The sequence below is a fragment of the Chaetura pelagica genome, unplaced genomic scaffold (genome assembly GCF_000747805.2).
Source record: "Chaetura pelagica isolate M959 unplaced genomic scaffold, ChaPel_1.0 scaffold188, whole genome shotgun sequence".
Classification (NCBI taxonomy): domain Eukaryota; kingdom Metazoa; phylum Chordata; class Aves; order Apodiformes; family Apodidae; genus Chaetura; species Chaetura pelagica.
Genome location: NW_009954196.1, coordinates 593,189 through 611,062, shown reverse-complemented (window position 1 = coordinate 611,062; position 17,874 = coordinate 593,189). Strand labels below are relative to the sequence as shown.

The window sequence follows — 17,874 nt, the reverse complement described above, 5'->3', positions numbered from 1 at the left end:
TAGCAATATGGCTGTTAGATTATGCCTTACCAAAATGACCACAAACTGAAAACCCATTCTGAGCCTCTGGTGTGACTGTCCACTGCAGACACTTCATGTGTAAGAGGAACACACTTTTACCTTTGTTAAGAGAGTTCTCATAATCTGTATGTAACAGCACAATAATCTGCAATAGCTGAGAAATAGTTAAACTTCACTGTCATTATTAAGAGCCCAACCCAGGATGCAAGCAAAACACCTTCACATAGAAGGCTCTCCGTGCACTTTTTGAGACTTTGGGTGGTTTAGAATATGAGCTGTTCATGTACTACACTCTGCTGCTATTGAGCATGATCCTTTGCCTGTTGACTACTGTGATACTGCCAAGGAGCTTTGCTAAGGACAATAGGTATAGCCTGCAATGAAAGTGATGTTGGATTTTACCTGGACAGTAGCTTTGGGAATCCATGCCAATGAGACAAATACTTTCTCCTTGAAATTAAACCCAGCAAAACACACCATCAGGAATGTTGCCATGATTCGCACAACTAGGGCAATGCCTAATGTAGCAACACAAAGTCCTGCAACAAAGACAAACACTTCTCAGTACTTCTATGCATAGGTGCCTAAGGGGAGTAAGCCTTCTAAAACTATAGCTGTACAGTGGGGTAAGTTTCTGTTCTTTGGGCTTTTTTTTTTTGTCAGCTGTAGTCTGCTTTGCTTTAGATTTATTTATAGAGATTCTCTGGAAGCCAGTACTGAAAGCTGAATAATTAGCAAATGATCTTACCCACAGTTTCAGGCCTAAGAGAAGTAACAGATACTTCTGCTCCAATTAAACCAAAAAGAAAAGGTTGAAAGATATTCCATGCAACTGCCACTATTTTTTCTACTTCCCTCTGCAATGAAAACAAAGAAAAATATCTGTAAATTTGCAAAAATATGTTAAGGGTAGACACAACATTTACTTAATTAAATGAAAAAGTGAAAACTTATCATAAAGATTGTCCAGAATTGCTCCTTCTTCTTTGACCTAATGCTAGAAGATTCAAGATCAGTTGCATACCTTTTGAAAATCAGAGTATGTCCAGCTCTGCAAGCAAATAAATGCTTGCTGTCTCAAGTAGAGAAACAAAAATTACTGATGTTTGAACACCAACAGAGCAGTTTGAAGACAAGAAGAGGAAAATAAAGCATAATTGATTTTCAGTATTTAGGGAGATGTAACTGGAACAGCTTTGCCATGAAGTTTCTCATACTTAAACATGTTTTTCCATTTGTTTCTGAGCAGAGTCAGATCCTCAAAAGTTTCAGTCATGACCTAACTCCACTCATGCTGCACTCAGAGGCCTGTCTCCGTGTGAGCTGGAGCAAAGCTAGACCAAGCAAGTCTGAAATTCCATTTAAAAATGTTTAAAAAAAAATTTAAAATGGTAAAAAGTGTTGAACTTTCCAGTGCCATGTACCATATAAGGACAAAGGCATCTTTTCTCCTTGCTTTTGAACTTTACACTTAACAACTTTCCTAACACAACTGCTTCCAGGATAAACAGGAATCTTCCACTTACATGAAAAGGTACACACAGCATATCTAACAGCACTTCTTTTTTAATTAAATGGGGTCTATAATAGCAAATGAGCCCTCAGGCTGGAAAGTGTGGAAAACGTAAGTGCAGTGCTGTCACTTAATAACCAATCCAGGGCCTACACATGTCCGGATTTTTCCATTCTCTCTGTGACGGATCCTGCATCATCTCTTACTCTTCAGTCAATGGAATGGTAGATGACTGTAATGCAAAAGCTCCTGTAACCTTTGAGAGAATGAGGTGGAAATAGACAGAGTTCTAAACATTTTTCTTTATTTCCCTCTTTTCTCCTTGTTACCTCACCCTTTTCTCTTTGGCAAAAAAAAAATTAGTCCTCTTTACAGATGCTAGCATTATTTCAGTCTGATTACTTACTGCTCATTTAACTATTCCAGCAATAGGTACAACATTATTTCTTCTCTGTGGACTTTATTTGCCAAGTGACTTACACCAGGGACAGCAGGAGACTGTGGCCTTTGAGAAACTCAGCAAGAAAACCTTGATAATATATTAAGTATCCAGACATCTCTGAATATCTGATAAAAATAGAGCTAAGGCATTTGAAATCAACATCCTTAAGGCCAAAAAGCTTCATTCACTGATCAAAAGAATTTAAAATAAACATTTATAGACGGCATATATTCTTTTAAGGTCTTTCCTTCTGAAATGGTTTAAAAGCCTTTCAATAGAGAGCTTCATCAGTTGTAATGTCAAGTAAGTCCCAAGATGAGGTTTTTTTTTCTTTTAAAATTGAACAGCAATGTAATACTTCAAGTAGAAACCATGGTTTCTGTTTTTGCTGTTTTAACAAAGCTTGAGATCTTACTGAAGTCAAGCTCTAAGTGGGGATAATAATGTGGATCCTACTGTATCTAATCCCCTTTCTTTCCTTTCTCTTTTCCCCTTCTCCTACTGCATGTCACAAGGCTACAGCTGTGGAGAGAAAAGATGCCCTTAAAGCAAAGGAGGCAGTGAGACTTGCAAAGGTACAGAAATGCAGTGGGGTAGCAGCAATAAGAGGAAGCAGGCTTACAAGCTAAGAAAAAGTGGCTAATAAGTAGTCTTTTTTTATGGCCTTCTATCACTCTTTATTGTGGGCACCCTGCTCTCTAATTTATCCACAATACACTGGCTGGAATTTGGAAAATATGAGAGAGGATGGTTAATTACTGTTTTCTATTTCACCTGCCAAGACCACAGGGTACAAAACCTTAGGGTATTCAGGCCACATGCACAACTGCATTTTGGACACCTATGTGTAAATCTCACCATAAAGTGACTGTGTAATGAATGCTACAGACACTCCCAGAGTTGGTACAGAAAACTTTGGATTCCTATTCAAGTGCCTTGACAACTAAATCTCCTTTACATGGCTTAAGATGTCTAAAAAGAGCTTGTGGGCATTTCTCTGTCAGTATGTTAGGCTCTGCATTGATATATATTCACATATATGGTAACTTTCTGTCATGTTACATGTTAAAGACTTTCAAAACAAACGCAGAATGTTTTGGGGTTTTTTAATCTATATACCCCCTTAAAGCTTCATAAATGCACCACTACCACTCCTGACAGAAATTCAAACTCCTTCTGTCAGGCTGTACATTCAAAGGAGTTTTAGTATGGTGCACTTCTTTATGTAAACATTCACCTTTTCATCAGACCATCCCACACCTGCAACAAAAGCTAAGACTAAGGTGCAGAGCCCTCCTGATCCAGGGAAGCCGAAGTAGATGCTGCCAAAAACAGCAAACATGGACAGCCCAAGTACAAAATACGATCTCTTCCACGTCAGAGATGCCTGCAGCCAAGGAAAGAGACAAACAAAAAAGGTAAATTTATTTTATAAATGGAGGAAAAAGGTTACTTCTGTTAGTCTTGAAAATAACAATTTGAAAATATACATTGCCATTAACCATTGTGAAATAATCAAAGCTTTCAAGTGAGACTTGAACAGCTCAGTTGAGTTGCGGGGTTTTTTCTTTTTGGACATTGATTCCTAAGAAACCTAGATTTTGGAAATTTAGTATTTTCTTTCCTCTGCCTATCCAAAAATCTTACTGCCAATAGGCTTTTTGTATTTCAAAGAACATGATACTCTATTTTAATAGCCCTGCTTTAACTTTGATAAGATTTGTTGATAGTCTATAGTTACGTTTGATCCAGTCTCACAGCAGACAGTTCTGTCTCTGCCATTGTTCCCTGTTTCTATTTATCTGTTTAGCTCCTGTATCACTCTTCTTATGTTACTTAATAATAAGGAAGTTTGGTTCCACTGAGGTCAATAGATGCTTTGCCAATTGCCTTCAGTAGTCCAGAACCTATCTGCTTTCTTCCACAATTTTCTATTAACTTAGTTTGCCTCTTGATAGTAAATTCATCTACCACTTTATATAAGCTTAATTTTTATTGAAAGTAATATATTCTAATTAGCACTAATGATTTGCCAAATCACTTAAAGTCTAAAATCTGTCCACTTTACTCACTTTAAATCTGAGTCCTCCCAAAAACTTCTTACAGAAATGAAATATGTGGCACATCCATTTACTTGATTATTATTTTACAGTCTGAACTGGGTATGAGACCCTTTCTCCTTTACATGTGGACATTTTTACTACCTTCAATGAGAGCAGGGTGGTGAAACTGCATCAGGAAGGACTATGAGATCATACATTGTTAAACATCAAATGTTGCAGTAAAGTAGTAATCACCTGTAAAAAACCTCCTCACTTCATAGGCTTTGTAACCTGGGAGCTGTTCACACTGTACACAGCTTTCCCCAAAAACAGCTTCACGTGAAGCTTGGGAATGAATTACTTAAGAACATCATCCCTTAGCAAAGAACCTCTCTTGTATCAGTTGTTTTTTAAAATGGGTTTTACCTGATCGTGGCTTGGGAAATATCGAACAAACATTCCCAGAATCCCCCCAGCTGCAATGCCAACAGCAACCTCCAGCACGCCACGAAGCACGTTGTACAGAGTAGAGCCTACTTGACAAAAGAAAACCAGTAAGTTCAGTAAGCCCTACACAGACCCTCCATGCACAAGCCACTCTGTAGACCTACCAGGGGTGATTCAAGGACAGTGTCTGCTTTATATTACTTGGGAGCAAAGGGATTCAGTATGGGCCCAAAAGAACTGGGTAGTGCAACTTTCTGCCTCTGACAGCTCATGCCAAGAAAGTGTGCCAGAGAAGCCAGAGAAAGAGCCACTGTGAGAACATTGCCATACCCAAGGAAATTTGAAAGCACTTACGTTGGGCGTGCAGGGACCAGACTTGGCAGTTAAGGGTGCAGACAGGGAAAAATGTTCCCTGAAAGTTTTTGTGACCCACAACTCAGAGCAGAAAATGTTACACCAAGGCTTTTCATTGTGGATAATTTCTCTCTCAAAATTCAAGTCCATACACGAGCTTTATAAGGAGATGTCATTAAGTTACAAACCAGTCAGTCATAACAGAGTGCACATTCTTCAAAATATCACTTATTTTTCTGGATTTTGCCATGGACAGATTAACAAGCATACCAGAAGAGAAAGCCATCCCAAGGCAAGTGTTGAAGCCTGTGATAGCCAAAATGTCATCAATGCTGCCAGCTGCCATTAGCAAAGTTGGGACGCCTTTCTCCACCCCATATCCCCCAGCTTGTAAAATCAGCATTGAAGGAACCACCACAGCAGGGGAAACTGCACCTAGAACAAAACTGAAAACACACCGGCTCAGCCTCTCTTAAAAAGAAAGCACTGAACTAAAAAACTTCAAAGCATTCTGACCCCAGTAATTTAAAAGTATAAATAATCAGACCTTTATATAAGGTATTTTTCTTAGCTTTCCATGCTAATTACAAGCAGGGATATTTCTATGCAGATTTGCAACCAGCTTTTACTCCCTTCCAACTTTTACTTTAGTTTTGTAAAGGGCTCCACAGACTAAGACTTCAGTCTATACTGCAGGCCAGTTACACACGCAGGCTCTCTGATATATACCATGATTGTCTAATTTAGGAACCTGGTCTAGACATGCTTGTAAGAATCAGTGTGTGGCAGAGGAGAAGTTCACCCATCTTGTTCCAGTATGTGTGTCTAGGCCAAGTCCACCAGCTTAGATCAAACTAGATATAAAACTTTCCCTCTTTAAGGACATAACTTCAGAATATAACATGCCATACCCTTATCCTTGACTTGTGACAGGAAGCCTGTCCTATGTGCTTCTCTCTACAGGGAAATTCTCAATCCCATGATGAAAATTGTCCAAATTGTTGGTATCACTGTCTGTCCTTAAAAGCCCCCTGCGTTGTGGTTAAAGACTCAGGGATTGCATCATCCTTCTTCCTTCTTCAAGTGCCCAGATCACAAACACAGAAGAGCAATGATGCAAGTACTCCACAGCCTGGAAACGTGACCTTTAAATTACCCACAGAGCCAGGCATGAACAGTAAGCAAACAACCACAGGGGCTAAGCACAGCTTCCTAACTGGCATTTAACTGCGGTCTGCTTGATGCAGAGAACTAACTGCACTGGGATCATTTTGCTGTAGCATCAAAACAGGCACCTCAGTCATACAGAAGAAAAGAGGGCATGTTACCCTAATATAAATCCCCATTGCCATGGCAAATACATGAACAAGTGGGCAAGAACAGCTGCTGTGCATGTTTCTGAGAGGCATGGTCCAAAAGAAAGCCGTAAACAGACTGCCTTGAGCTTCTTAAGGGCCTGCAATATAAAAGCACATTCAGACATTAGTGTCAGTACCCTCAGCTTCACAGAGAGGAAATATATTTACAATCTGTTACAGTTTATTAAAATAATCCCCTCTGAGCTGCAGTACAGGATATGACAGCGTTACATGCCCTAAGCCAGAGACAGACTCAAGCACAACTGGATTTGTACATAAAATTCCAAATGTGGCAGTGAAACTCACTGAATCTAGGTTTAAAGATGTTCCTGCACATCACAGGAAGAAATGGCAGAGAAGTCTAATTGACTTTCGGTGCAGAGCAAACTAAATCTGAGAGGCTGGACTAGCTGGGATCCATTTGAAAAGTGCTCCCTCAACACAGATGATTTACCCACTGTTCTGCTCCATCCACGAAAGATTTTGCTATAATCCCACAGTTTGCCTGAGCTCTCCCCCCGAATTAGCTCCAAATATATGAAGAAATCATGAAAAGTTGTAGGACTACACAAACTTGGCTCAAGGAGCCAAGTATCTCTTTCAGTTATCTCTCACTTGATATCCAGAGCAGATTAAGTTCCATTTGGCTCAGTAACTTCTGTTCCAAAAATGTCTCTAAAACAGAGTACTTGTAACAGCTGCCTTTAATAGCTAGTCACAAACGTGACTCTGCTAGGACAGGTCCCTAATTTTGACATGGGAAAAAAAAAATAAATAAAAAAATAATTAAAAGAGCTGCACTTTTTACCAGTGCAGTTTATTCCAGAAAAAGAAGGCTGAGAATCACCAGAGCAACTGGTATCTTTGTCTTGACAGCTTCTGTTCTTCAATTACATGAAGAACAATTGTAACTGCATCAAAGTATTGCTACACACAGAGCCCAAATGACAGTTTTGTTTGCCACATGGGAGAAATATGAGTCAAAGATGAAGTTCCCTTAGCAAAAAAAAATTAAAAATTGTCATGTAATAGAAAGAAAAGCAATCTCACAGAACTGGGAACCCAAGCTGCATATAACAACACAACATGCTCATACATGCTTCAATGTCTTGAAAAAACAGGTATTAGTAATCTAGGAAACCAGCCTTTCTTCAAGAATGACAAAACTCCATTTTCCTAGATTTTGGAAGCATTGGCAAGCCCCTAGTTTTTCTTCATTAAGAAATACTAGTTGTTCTAAACTAGCTATTCCTGACCGAAATTTTAGATAAACTTTAAGCAGTCCTTTAAATAGGTAGGGGTCAATATGGTACAGCTTTATTTCAGCCAGCTAATTTTGATCAAGCAAAAACTTGCCTTCATTTATTGATGGGACATCATGTTTCACAGTGTACACAGGAAGAAGACTACTGTTTTGTTTACAACCCACATTATGGCCTTCATTGTGACACGAAGTATTGTTTCTGCAGTGCGGCAGGACTCATCCTTGCAATTCATATATTTGCATTAAAATAGTAACAAGTAAAAAATAATAATTTAGGAAGTAAAAAAGACACAAGTTTGGATTTTTTTGGTGGTTGGGTTTTATTCCTGACCGAAATTTTAGATAAACTTTAAGCAGTCCTTTAAATAGGTAGGGGTCAATATGGTACAGCTTTATTTCAGCCAGCTAATTTTGATCAAGCAAAAACTTGCCTTCATTTATTGATGGGACATCATGTTTCACAGTGTACACAGGAAGAAGACTACTGTTTTGTTTACAACCCACATTATGGCCTTCATTGTGACACGAAGTATTGTTTCTGCAGTGCGGCAGGACTCATCCTTGCAATTCATATATTTGCATTAAAATAGTAACAAGTAAAAAATAATAATTTAGGAAGTAAAAAGACACAAGTTTGGATTTTTTTGGTTGGTTGGGTTTCTTTTTAAATTTGTGTCAACACAAGCAACATTGTCTTTCACAGACTGGGGATGCCTTCCATTACTTATGTTTGTCAGTGTAAACCGACAAAAGGATTTGTCAGGGAGTGTAAACTCTTCCTGACAGACTGTGATGGAGCACAAGTCCTCAAGATGCTCTGTCACAAAATCCAGGAACTTCCTTTAAAGCAAAGGGGAAAATAGTAATTATATCCGTTTTCTTCAGGTATTTTTTGATTGCTTGCCTATTCTATAAATGTAACTGTCAATACTAACATACATAGTAGAAACTAGGCTTTCTCTAATGATCTAATTTGCAGATCCTCTGTGGGAAATCATTCTTCTTCCCCACATAAGTCTAAAAAAAATGCCTTTTAAGCCAGCAAAGGCCTTCTGCTGATTATTCCCAGCTAAGGGACCAAGCTAAGTAGCCATTTGCCATTTGTACATTTTCCCTAAACCTCATCCCACAGTTTGTGTTAACCTTTAATAAACCAGTCGATTAGTAAACTAAACATTGGTCTCAGTAGCAATTTGTGGGCGTGATGGGGGTGTATCCAACTACCCCTCTAAAACAGGGTCCCGCAGCGGCCGCTCCTCTGCGAGAGGCAGTGCCACGTGTGACCCTTGGTCTTGTTCAACAGCCCCTCCACACTGGGGGGCCAGGCACGAAAACATCCCAACAGCCCAGAGCCCCCCTGGCACCCGCCTGCAACATCCTCTATGACTGAATGGTTCCATATTTTTAACAGGATCAATTATTCATTTTTTTAATTATTATTGTTTTAGGTCTGTTTTATACTTTGCCTCGCACGAAACAGCTGGTGCCAATACCTGTGGATCCAGGCCAAGTCCTGCTCGGGTCAGGATAATTGAAAGAGCAATATTCCTTAGTGCTGCAGACCAGCGTAGGTTTATCTGGACAATGTCACTAATGAACGGGGTATTTCGGATTAGGAAGCCAGCAAGTAGCATCCCTAAAATGAAAAGCAAGTAAGTTCCTGTCAATTTTTTTTAATTATTTTTTTTTTTGCATGAGAAAAGCTTGGATGGCATTCTTAAAAATAGACACCATCTTGTATCATTATGAGAGACAAAGAAACAATTCACGCTCTGAATTATTGTTTTAACAATTAATCATGTTTTAGTAATGGGGACTGTGGCATGGAAAGAGACAGAGAAAGAGAGAGATAGAGAGAGAGGTTTAAAAAGCAATAAAAGTGGCCAGTGGCCTAAGAACACACCAGGTCAGCAATAAATAAATCCAAAGGTTGCTTAGTGCAAGTCAACATATTTCAGCTTCTTTCAGCAGATGCAGGTCATATTTAGCCTAAGTAACAACACCTCTGCATCCTTTCATATTTTTTTGTTATCTTGTTTTAGCATGAAAAGAGGAAAACTGTCTAATGTTTTGTATTTAGCTCATAAGTTGGAAATGGTTAAAAAATCCCCTTAGGGGTAAGAAATGCAGGTACTACAGGAACCACAGTGCTGCTGAGCTCATTGGGATATATGATCTAAACGAGCATGGACTAACTTAGACATTTTAAAGTGCTCTGGCAGTATGACTCTTATGCAAAGAGGGGAAAAAGGCAGAAAAAAAAATAATCAGGAACTTGGTCTTATCCTTTATTTGAGCTATTTGCAAGATCCAGCCTGTGCAAATACTAGCAAAACTGTATAATTTGAGACTTCCTGCAAAGCTATTTGAACGGTAATTCTGGAAGAACACAGAAAACTACAGGAAAGGTTGACTTTAAACAGATCTGCAGAGATTAATTGTAGGACTTGTTGACTCAAAGATACATTCTTGTGACCTAATTTTATATTAGCCATGTTAAGAAACAGGAAGCAAGAAAAGACAAACTCTAAACAAACACTGCACTCAGGCTGGTCCTTGGCCTTGGCTGTGAACTTGATTTATACAGGAACAGACGAAACTTTCAGACATAGTTCTTCCCAACACTCCCCAGAAAAAAAACCACAACAGTGGCCTAAATTAATCTGCAGTACCTCATGCATAATGATCACATGGTCTTTTCCATGGTTGCATGAGATCTAAGTCACTGGAGATACCTTAATCTGGAAATCTACTTAACAAAGGAAAAAAACTCCTCCTCAAAGGATATCTTAACTGTTCTGCTCCATGTTTCCTGCCGCAGGATTTTATATATTCTCTGCATTTTATACCAAAAATATATGACATGACTTTCAGCAGCAATTTCACTCTCCTTTTTCTGCCCAGCCAGCCACGTCGCACTCAACTGCACCTAGCACAGGTGGATTAAAGGCATGTAAAAGTATGAGATTTGTATTTTTTAATGTAAAAAAAAGAACATTCAAAGACACTATCCCTTTTTCTGACTCATAGATTTCTCCAGTTTTCCTCTAAGACTTGAATCTGAACAACAAACTTTTTCCTAAGCAACTCGGTGGGTATGTGAGTCATGCTTGTTTCTGCTCATTATGACCAGTCTGACAGGCGGTTTCACGCTCAACTTGTAACATTTGGATACAGATGTAATTGAAAAAAAGCAGAATCCAAATGAGAAAAGACTCTTCCCCTCCCCAACCCCCTCCCCTTTACGGGCAGACTCCCTGCACGTTACATTCTCTATTCACATTATTGCGGGCGTGCCTGCGATATGCAAAACTCCCCTCCCTCTCATTTGAATCCTTCCTCGCTGGTGTAACCCCGGGTGCCGGGGCAGAGCCGTGCTGGGAGCAGCCCAGCCCTGCAAGCAGCGCTGCCGTGCCGGGCACAGCACCAGCCGGGAGGTCACAAAATCACTTCCCTGCACTGCAGGCAGACACGAGCAGCCCGCTCTGCCATGACGTTTTGCTGTCTGTAAACAGCTTTCCTCGTGTCTGCGCTAAGCTCAGCAAGGGGGCAGCACAAAGCTGGGGAGAAGAGCCTGGAGCTTCCTTTTTGCCGCTTGACATCACAGCACTTCAGAATATTGTGCTGATCCCACGAAAACCTCCTCTAGATCCTCCTGCAAAGGTCCTGAGGATGTCAGAATTCACATAATTTTCATCCTCCATGTCTAGTTTGCATTTTTTAATGTAAAATTAAACAAGATGTTGATACAAAAAACAGGATTGCAATTGATTAAAAATCATTCTTCAGAAGAACTATTCCTTGTGGTGAGTTTATTTTCTCTGGTTTCAGTTATCATGAAATAAAGCAAGAAACAAATTGCTTTGGATTACCAGTAGTAGCGAATTCCTGTAGTGTTTTCTTTGAAAAACATTTTCATTGTGTGAGATACATGCAAAACAGCTCAGCAATGACTTCACAGAAAGCCAGGTTGGAAGAGACCTCAAGGATCACCTGGCCCAACCTTTCTAGCTACTACTATAGCTCATATGAGAATGGCTCAGCACCCTCTCAAACTGAGACTTAGAACTGTCCAATGTGGGGGAATCTACCACTTCCCTTGGGAGACTGTTCCAACATTTGATTGTCATCATGGGAAAAAAATTACCTCATGTCCCATCAGAATCTCCCCAGGAGCAACTCGCGCCTAGCACCCCTTGTCTTTTCCATGTGACCTCTTGTAAGAAGGGAGTCTCCACCTTCTTGGTAGCCACCCTTTAAGTACTTGTACATAGTAATAAGGTCTCCCTAAAGCATTCTTTTCTTAAGGCTGAACAAACCCAGTTTTCTCAGCCTCTCCACTAATTTCCTTATTATCTTGTAACTGCAAGTATCAATGAAGACTTCCACTGGGTGATATGAAACATAAGTTCTAAGTAACTGTGACAGAGGAGACTGAGGGCAATAGCCTTTAAATCTGTAGGTATACATTTCTCTGCCCCCCAAAGACTGAAGAGGAAAGCCTTAGCAACATATTGGCAGTTTTGCTTGAGCCAATTTGGGGCATTTTGCACCTTCGCAGAAAGGACCAGATAAAAGTCACTTGGAAAAGCTACAGATTTTGAACATGACGTTGCTTGTCCATAATCTAAACACATCTAAAAAATCATTCTTCAGAAGAACTATTCCTTGTGGTGAGTTTATTTTCTCTGGTTTCAGTTATCATGAAATAAAGCAAGAAACAAATTGCTTTGGATTACCAGTAGTAGCGAATTCCTGTAGTGTTTTCTTTGAAAAACATTTTCATTGTGTGAGATACATGCAAAACAGCTCAGCAATGACTTCACAGAAAGCCAGGTTGGAAGAGACCTCAAGGATCACCTGGCCCAACCTTTCTAGCTACTACTATAGCTCATATGAGAATGGCTCAGCACCCTCTCAAACTGAGACTTAGAACTGTCCAATGTGGGGGAATCTACCACTTCCCTTGGGAGACTGTTCCAACATTTGATTGTCATCATGGGAAAAAAATTACCTCATGTCCCATCAGAATCTCCCCAGGAGCAACTCGCGCCTAGCACCCCTTGTCTTTTCCATGTGACCTCTTGTAAGAAGGGAGTCTCCACCTTCTTGGTAGCCACCCTTTAAGTACTTGTACATAGTAATAAGGTCTCCCTAAAGCATTCTTTTCTTAAGGCTGAACAAACCCAGTTTTCTCAGCCTCTCCACTAATTTCCTTATTATCTTGTAACTGCAAGTATCAATGAAGACTTCCACTGGGTGATATGAAACATAAGTTCTAAGTAACTGTGACAGAGGAGACTGAGGGCAATAGCCTTTAAATCTGTAGGTATACATTTCTCTGCCCCCCAAAGACTGAAGAGGAAAGCCTTAGCAACATATTGGCAGTTTTGCTTGAGCCAATTTGGGGCATTTTGCACCTTCGCAGAAAGGACCAGATAAAAGTCACTTGGAAAAGCTACAGATTTTGAACATGACGTTGCTTGTCCATAATCTAAACACATCTAGCATGCAGCTCATACTGGACAGTTTAAGCAACACAAATATGCAGGAAGATAAGGAGAAAGGATATCTTACCCAGAAGAGCAGGCAGAGGGGGTAATGCTCGTATTTTAATTAATCCAAAAATTTTACCTCCAATAACAGCAAAAAAATAAAGAAACAGAATTCCAAACAGATTTCCACCTGGGAGACACTCAGTCCCAGTGATGGACCAAACCACAGCCCAAACCAGGACCACGAACGCAACTGGAATAAAACAAGAAATATTCATATGTAATCATCTCTTAGGAACAACTTTGTTTGCTATTAGATCACATTTGATTTTCTACTAATGAAAAAGGTACTATGACTTTCAGAAAGAAAAAATCTTACCTTAAAAACCAGTTTAATCACAACAATGTATTTAATCTTTGATGTTCCCTAAACTGATATTCTGATTGTATAGATGCTAAGATACTTCAAAAAAGGAAACAGGTATGTCATTAGGGACCAAAAAATACCGAGTGAGCCTTGGGACACGGTAAAAAGTACTTAACAGGTCCCAAACTTAAAGCAAAGACTTCTACTAACCTATCTTGCATTTGCTTGTCTTCCTTCAGCTACTTCAGAACCAAAGCAAGAATCTGCTGCTGTACAGCCTGACATATCTTCAAGCTAATGACTGCAGCTCTAGTAAAACTTTAAAAAGAATTAAAATATATTTTTTTTGGCTGGAAGTGCTTGTGCACAGATACATCCCTTAATACAGCAATCATAGAGGAATAATACACAGGGAAAAAAAATATTTCTGAAAGATATTATGATGTTAAGTGAAAATCTTATAAAATATTTTAAAATATTACCCTCTTTCCAGGTTCCTAAATTTGTCCCCACAGTTATCCAAGAAGAACAGGCATGCACAGATACAAAAGAAGACTGAAGGAAAGGAGAAAATGTGTTGAATAAATCCCTCTTCTCATAATGATGAGAAAATTTATTGCATTTTCAGATTGGATTTTTCTTAATCTCTCATTCTTTTCTCATAATGATGAGATAATTTATTGCATTTTCAGATTGGATTTTTCTTAATCTCAGTTGAGGGTGACAAGTGGCAAAGGGAAGACCAGTAGATCTCCAAACACAGAAGTCTAAGAATCCCAAGTGAGAGAGAATGGAGGTTGTGAAAACAGCAAAAGCCATGGGAAGTGTCATTTGTCAGGAAAAGCCTGAAATAACTGGCTAGCCAGGCATTTTTCTGTGAGCGTTCAGTATAGGGCAAATCTTAAACAGAATGGGTCAGTACGCCTTGTAGTTAGGATTCTTGGCTTTGTAAGGGTATTATGGGAAAAAAAGTATTTCTGCCAAGTCTCATATTTGTTGCCAACAAGAGACACTCAGTGAACCCAAAATACCACTGTGCTTACTATAATCTTAATGCTTTTATACCAAAATGAGCAATCAATATGATAATTAGGAGGCCTTTCTTCTGATGAAAACAATTTACAATGTAAAAACATACCTACCAAGCTAAACACAGAGAGAGGATGTAAGAACAACTTACACATTCAAATCTTTGTTTCACCTAATATTTTTTTCTGCTAAAACACTGAATCAAAATTGGGATATGTAAACCAGCTATTTCCCTTCACTATTTTCAAGGACAAAGGAGAGATAACATCACATTCAGAGAAACAAGTACGTAATTTGCCATTTCTCACTGTAATTAATTGTAATCTGTCTTTCTTACATACCATTTGTCACTGTTTGAGCCAGTAAACCTTGAGGAGGACAAGAAAATAATTGCCTCCGTGTTCTTGCAGGTATTGAAGACCCTGCTGTCGGTTCCGGAGGCTGCTGAGCACCGTGATTCAAGAGAGCAGTTTCTTCTGTTTGTGTATTCCCATCAGTTCCTTTAGCACCTGCTGGTGGTCCTTCCTGAATTAAAACAATAAGACTCAGAAGCAGCAGTGCATACATTTGAAGTGTTGTACAAGACCTGGAATGAGCTGTAATGCACTAGATCCACACCGTCTACAGATGACTACACTAACTAAACAATTGCTGCAGGTACAGTCCAACTTTGTAGTATAGTTGAGATTTTTTTTTAATGTGTGTTTTTTGCATGGCACAAAGAATTGCATATAAGAGACTGCAAGACATGTGCCTTTTTATGTGCAATGGACAGGACTCCTGTCCCAATACAAAGAGCACCTCTTCAGCAACAATATCTGATAAAGAAACAATATTAGCAGGCCAGGTTTGGCTTGTCTTGTATACAAGCTAAATATATATTAATATTTTCTACAATTTGATAAGGTCCTCCTTCAAGATTGGATTTCACAAGACAGTTAACAATTAGCATCATTCCAGTGAGTCAGTGTCTTTAATGTAATTCCTAAATAATTTCTGTTGCAAAGCCTTGAACCAAAACAACAATTACTTTTGATTAGACAAAGATGAAAGAAACAGAACAGCTGACCAATGCAAGCATTACTCACGTGATCCATTGCTGAAAGGTTGAAGCTGGTAGATCAAGACGGAGATGGAGAAATACAATCCTGGGAGTTATTTCCTTGAAGAATGGTTCCTTGAAGCTGTTCTCTTATACTGATTCATCTACTTATCCATATTCATACCCAAAGTACTTTTTGACCATTTTGGGCCATGGGTCTCAATTTTAGAGTCCTTATTTTTAACATCATCTACCTTCCTTTATGATTATTCACCTTCACGTCAGCTCATTGTCATAGCATGGACATGGAATTCTTGCCTACACTGTGGTTTGGCTCTCCTCCAGTAGTTCCACATTTCTAATTATTTTTCTGTCTGATATATCTCTCTCTCTAGACATGTACATATATATATCACTTACTCAGAGTCACAGCTGGAACACAAATCTTGTGAGCTTTCAGCAGAGTTGTTTATCTACCCTGTGATTCTGTGATCAACAGCTACCCAAGTGTATAAAGATATGCCACATGGTACCTATTTTTAAAGCCAGTACTACATGTTTAAAGTCCTTTTATTTAAAAAAAAATAATAAATAAAATCATTCTTACCTGCATTTACTGCAAATATTTTTTAAAAACCACAGAAGTTTCGAAGAACCCTGTAAATATGCATACAGAAGTTTAAAAGTGTGGAGGATGTTATTTTTAGATAAGAAAAGGAAGACATGCATGAACAACTTTCAGCACTTGGACTGATAGGCACAACTTGAAAGCAAAGAAGCAATCTGAAGGCCACATAATTCTCTTCCATAGCTGATGGTAAAACATATGCTGACGCATTTTCCACTTCATGATGGAATTGCAACCACTGATTTCCAGCAATCCAGTCTGTAACAGACTTTTATAAACTGAATATTTGCTAATTGTAAGAAACTGCCACTGAGGAGAATTCTCTTTGTATTCCTTTCAGATGCAGAGGTTTTAACAGATTTAGAAAGAAAAAGGAAAGGAAAAGGACTGAATTATCTAAATTACTAAAATTGCACTTTGTGATCCTAATTAATTTTGCTCATTTAATCATTTTGCTCATGCATGGGAATCATGGCATTTTGCTCAGGTACTGATGGCTCAGAGTCTTCATTGTCATTGACAATATCCTCCTTTACCATTGTTGCAAACCTAAGGGAAGCAATAAAGATAGAAAAGTTTGAGAGAAGCAAATAATACTCTTTTCCAGATAGAATGCTTCTCAGTGATGTTGCCTCCTTCCCCATAGATGAGCTGATAAAACCCTCACAGCTCAATTTGGAATTCAATGGTTTTGCATGCATGTGTATACTGTACATAAGAGAGACAGAAACTAACAGACGAACAATATCAAGAATACAAAGTCAAGCACTACAAAAAAACTATTTTAAAAAAATGAGTTTTAGAATCATGGTGATCTGTGCTAACCTGTTATTTCCTTCCTAAAAGCATGGCTACAATATTTATGTATATTTGTACCTCCTATAAGCACAAAAGTTATTTGCTGTCAACACCACTTAACCAAGACCACCAGTTCTCAGTGTCACAGGCCCTGTGTGCATGGCACTGCAAGCAACCACCTCATAAAGCTCAAAACAACTGCTGTAGTTTCTAAAGCATACACACAAGGGATACTTTTTCAAGGAGGCAGTTTTGTTAGATGCCAGCACTCGCAAGCACACTGACCGAATACTTAAGAAACAGAAGATGCCTATTTGAATAAAGATCAGGACTATGCACAACTTGCAGTCAGGTGAGACAGACAAAACAGGTCTCATTTTTACTAGTTACATCCTATGCTTCTAAGAGTAGGAAATAAGGTCCAACCTGTTTGTGGGTATTTGTCATTGCATTTACTCAGTCTAACTGGTCCATTTATTGTCCTGTAGATGCTAACAAGAAATATAGCAGTGTACTGTTCTGTATGCCAGAATGTTTGTTGTGCAAATCTTTACTGGAGTTTCACAAGTCTGAGTCAGCAAGATTCACATGCACACATCTGAAGACAAGACTTGCTAGGGTTCTCTGTTACAGCAAAGGTGTGCATATATTCTCCACCAACTACACTTCAGTCTTAATAGAATTTTCTTGAAGTATTTTACATTTTTTCTGGCCATAGAAAACACCACTCAGGTTAAACCAGAACATTTGAGCCAAGAAATTTCTTCCTTGCTAAATGATAGGAAGCAAATCAGAGAGCTTATTCTCACAATTATAAAGCTTTCAGTTTGTAATACGTTTGATACTTGGGAACAATTGACACCATGAACAAAGACATGGGCTATTTTAACACCTGGGTGGTTTTGTCTGAGTTGTTCTGATATGAAACTGGCTTGAGACATGGAAAAGAATAGAGAGCCATAGGCAAACACATTCAATATGTTCTAAGGCAGTATTTTTTGCTTTCTTCCTTTTAAAATGTAAAGTATTAATTACTCAAATTCCAGTACATTTATATATTTTTAATTATTACTT

At 38.8% G+C, this 17,874-nt stretch overlaps 1 protein-coding gene across 1 annotated transcript in view; it reads right to left on the bottom strand.

Annotated features, from left to right (window-relative positions):
* The window catches only part of SLC9B2 (solute carrier family 9, subfamily B (NHA2, cation proton antiporter 2), member 2), a 17,465-nt gene extending 924 nt beyond the window's left edge, over window positions 1-16,541 (bottom strand). Inside the window, exons 1-10 of the mRNA XM_010003161.1 lie at window positions 16,451-16,541; window positions 14,674-14,859; window positions 13,019-13,189; window positions 8,935-9,077; window positions 6,148-6,275; window positions 5,090-5,265; window positions 4,445-4,551; window positions 3,214-3,363; window positions 770-878; window positions 424-560 (exon numbers count right to left, since the gene is read on the bottom strand). Of these exons, the coding sequence (XP_010001463.1) occupies window positions 424-560; window positions 770-878; window positions 3,214-3,363; window positions 4,445-4,551; window positions 5,090-5,265; window positions 6,148-6,275; window positions 8,935-9,077; window positions 13,019-13,189; window positions 14,674-14,859; window positions 16,451-16,541 (1,398 nt within the window). The remainder of the gene's footprint in view (window positions 1-423; window positions 561-769; window positions 879-3,213; window positions 3,364-4,444; window positions 4,552-5,089; window positions 5,266-6,147; window positions 6,276-8,934; window positions 9,078-13,018; window positions 13,190-14,673; window positions 14,860-16,450) is intronic.
* Between the last annotated feature and the right edge of the window lie 1,333 nt (window positions 16,542-17,874).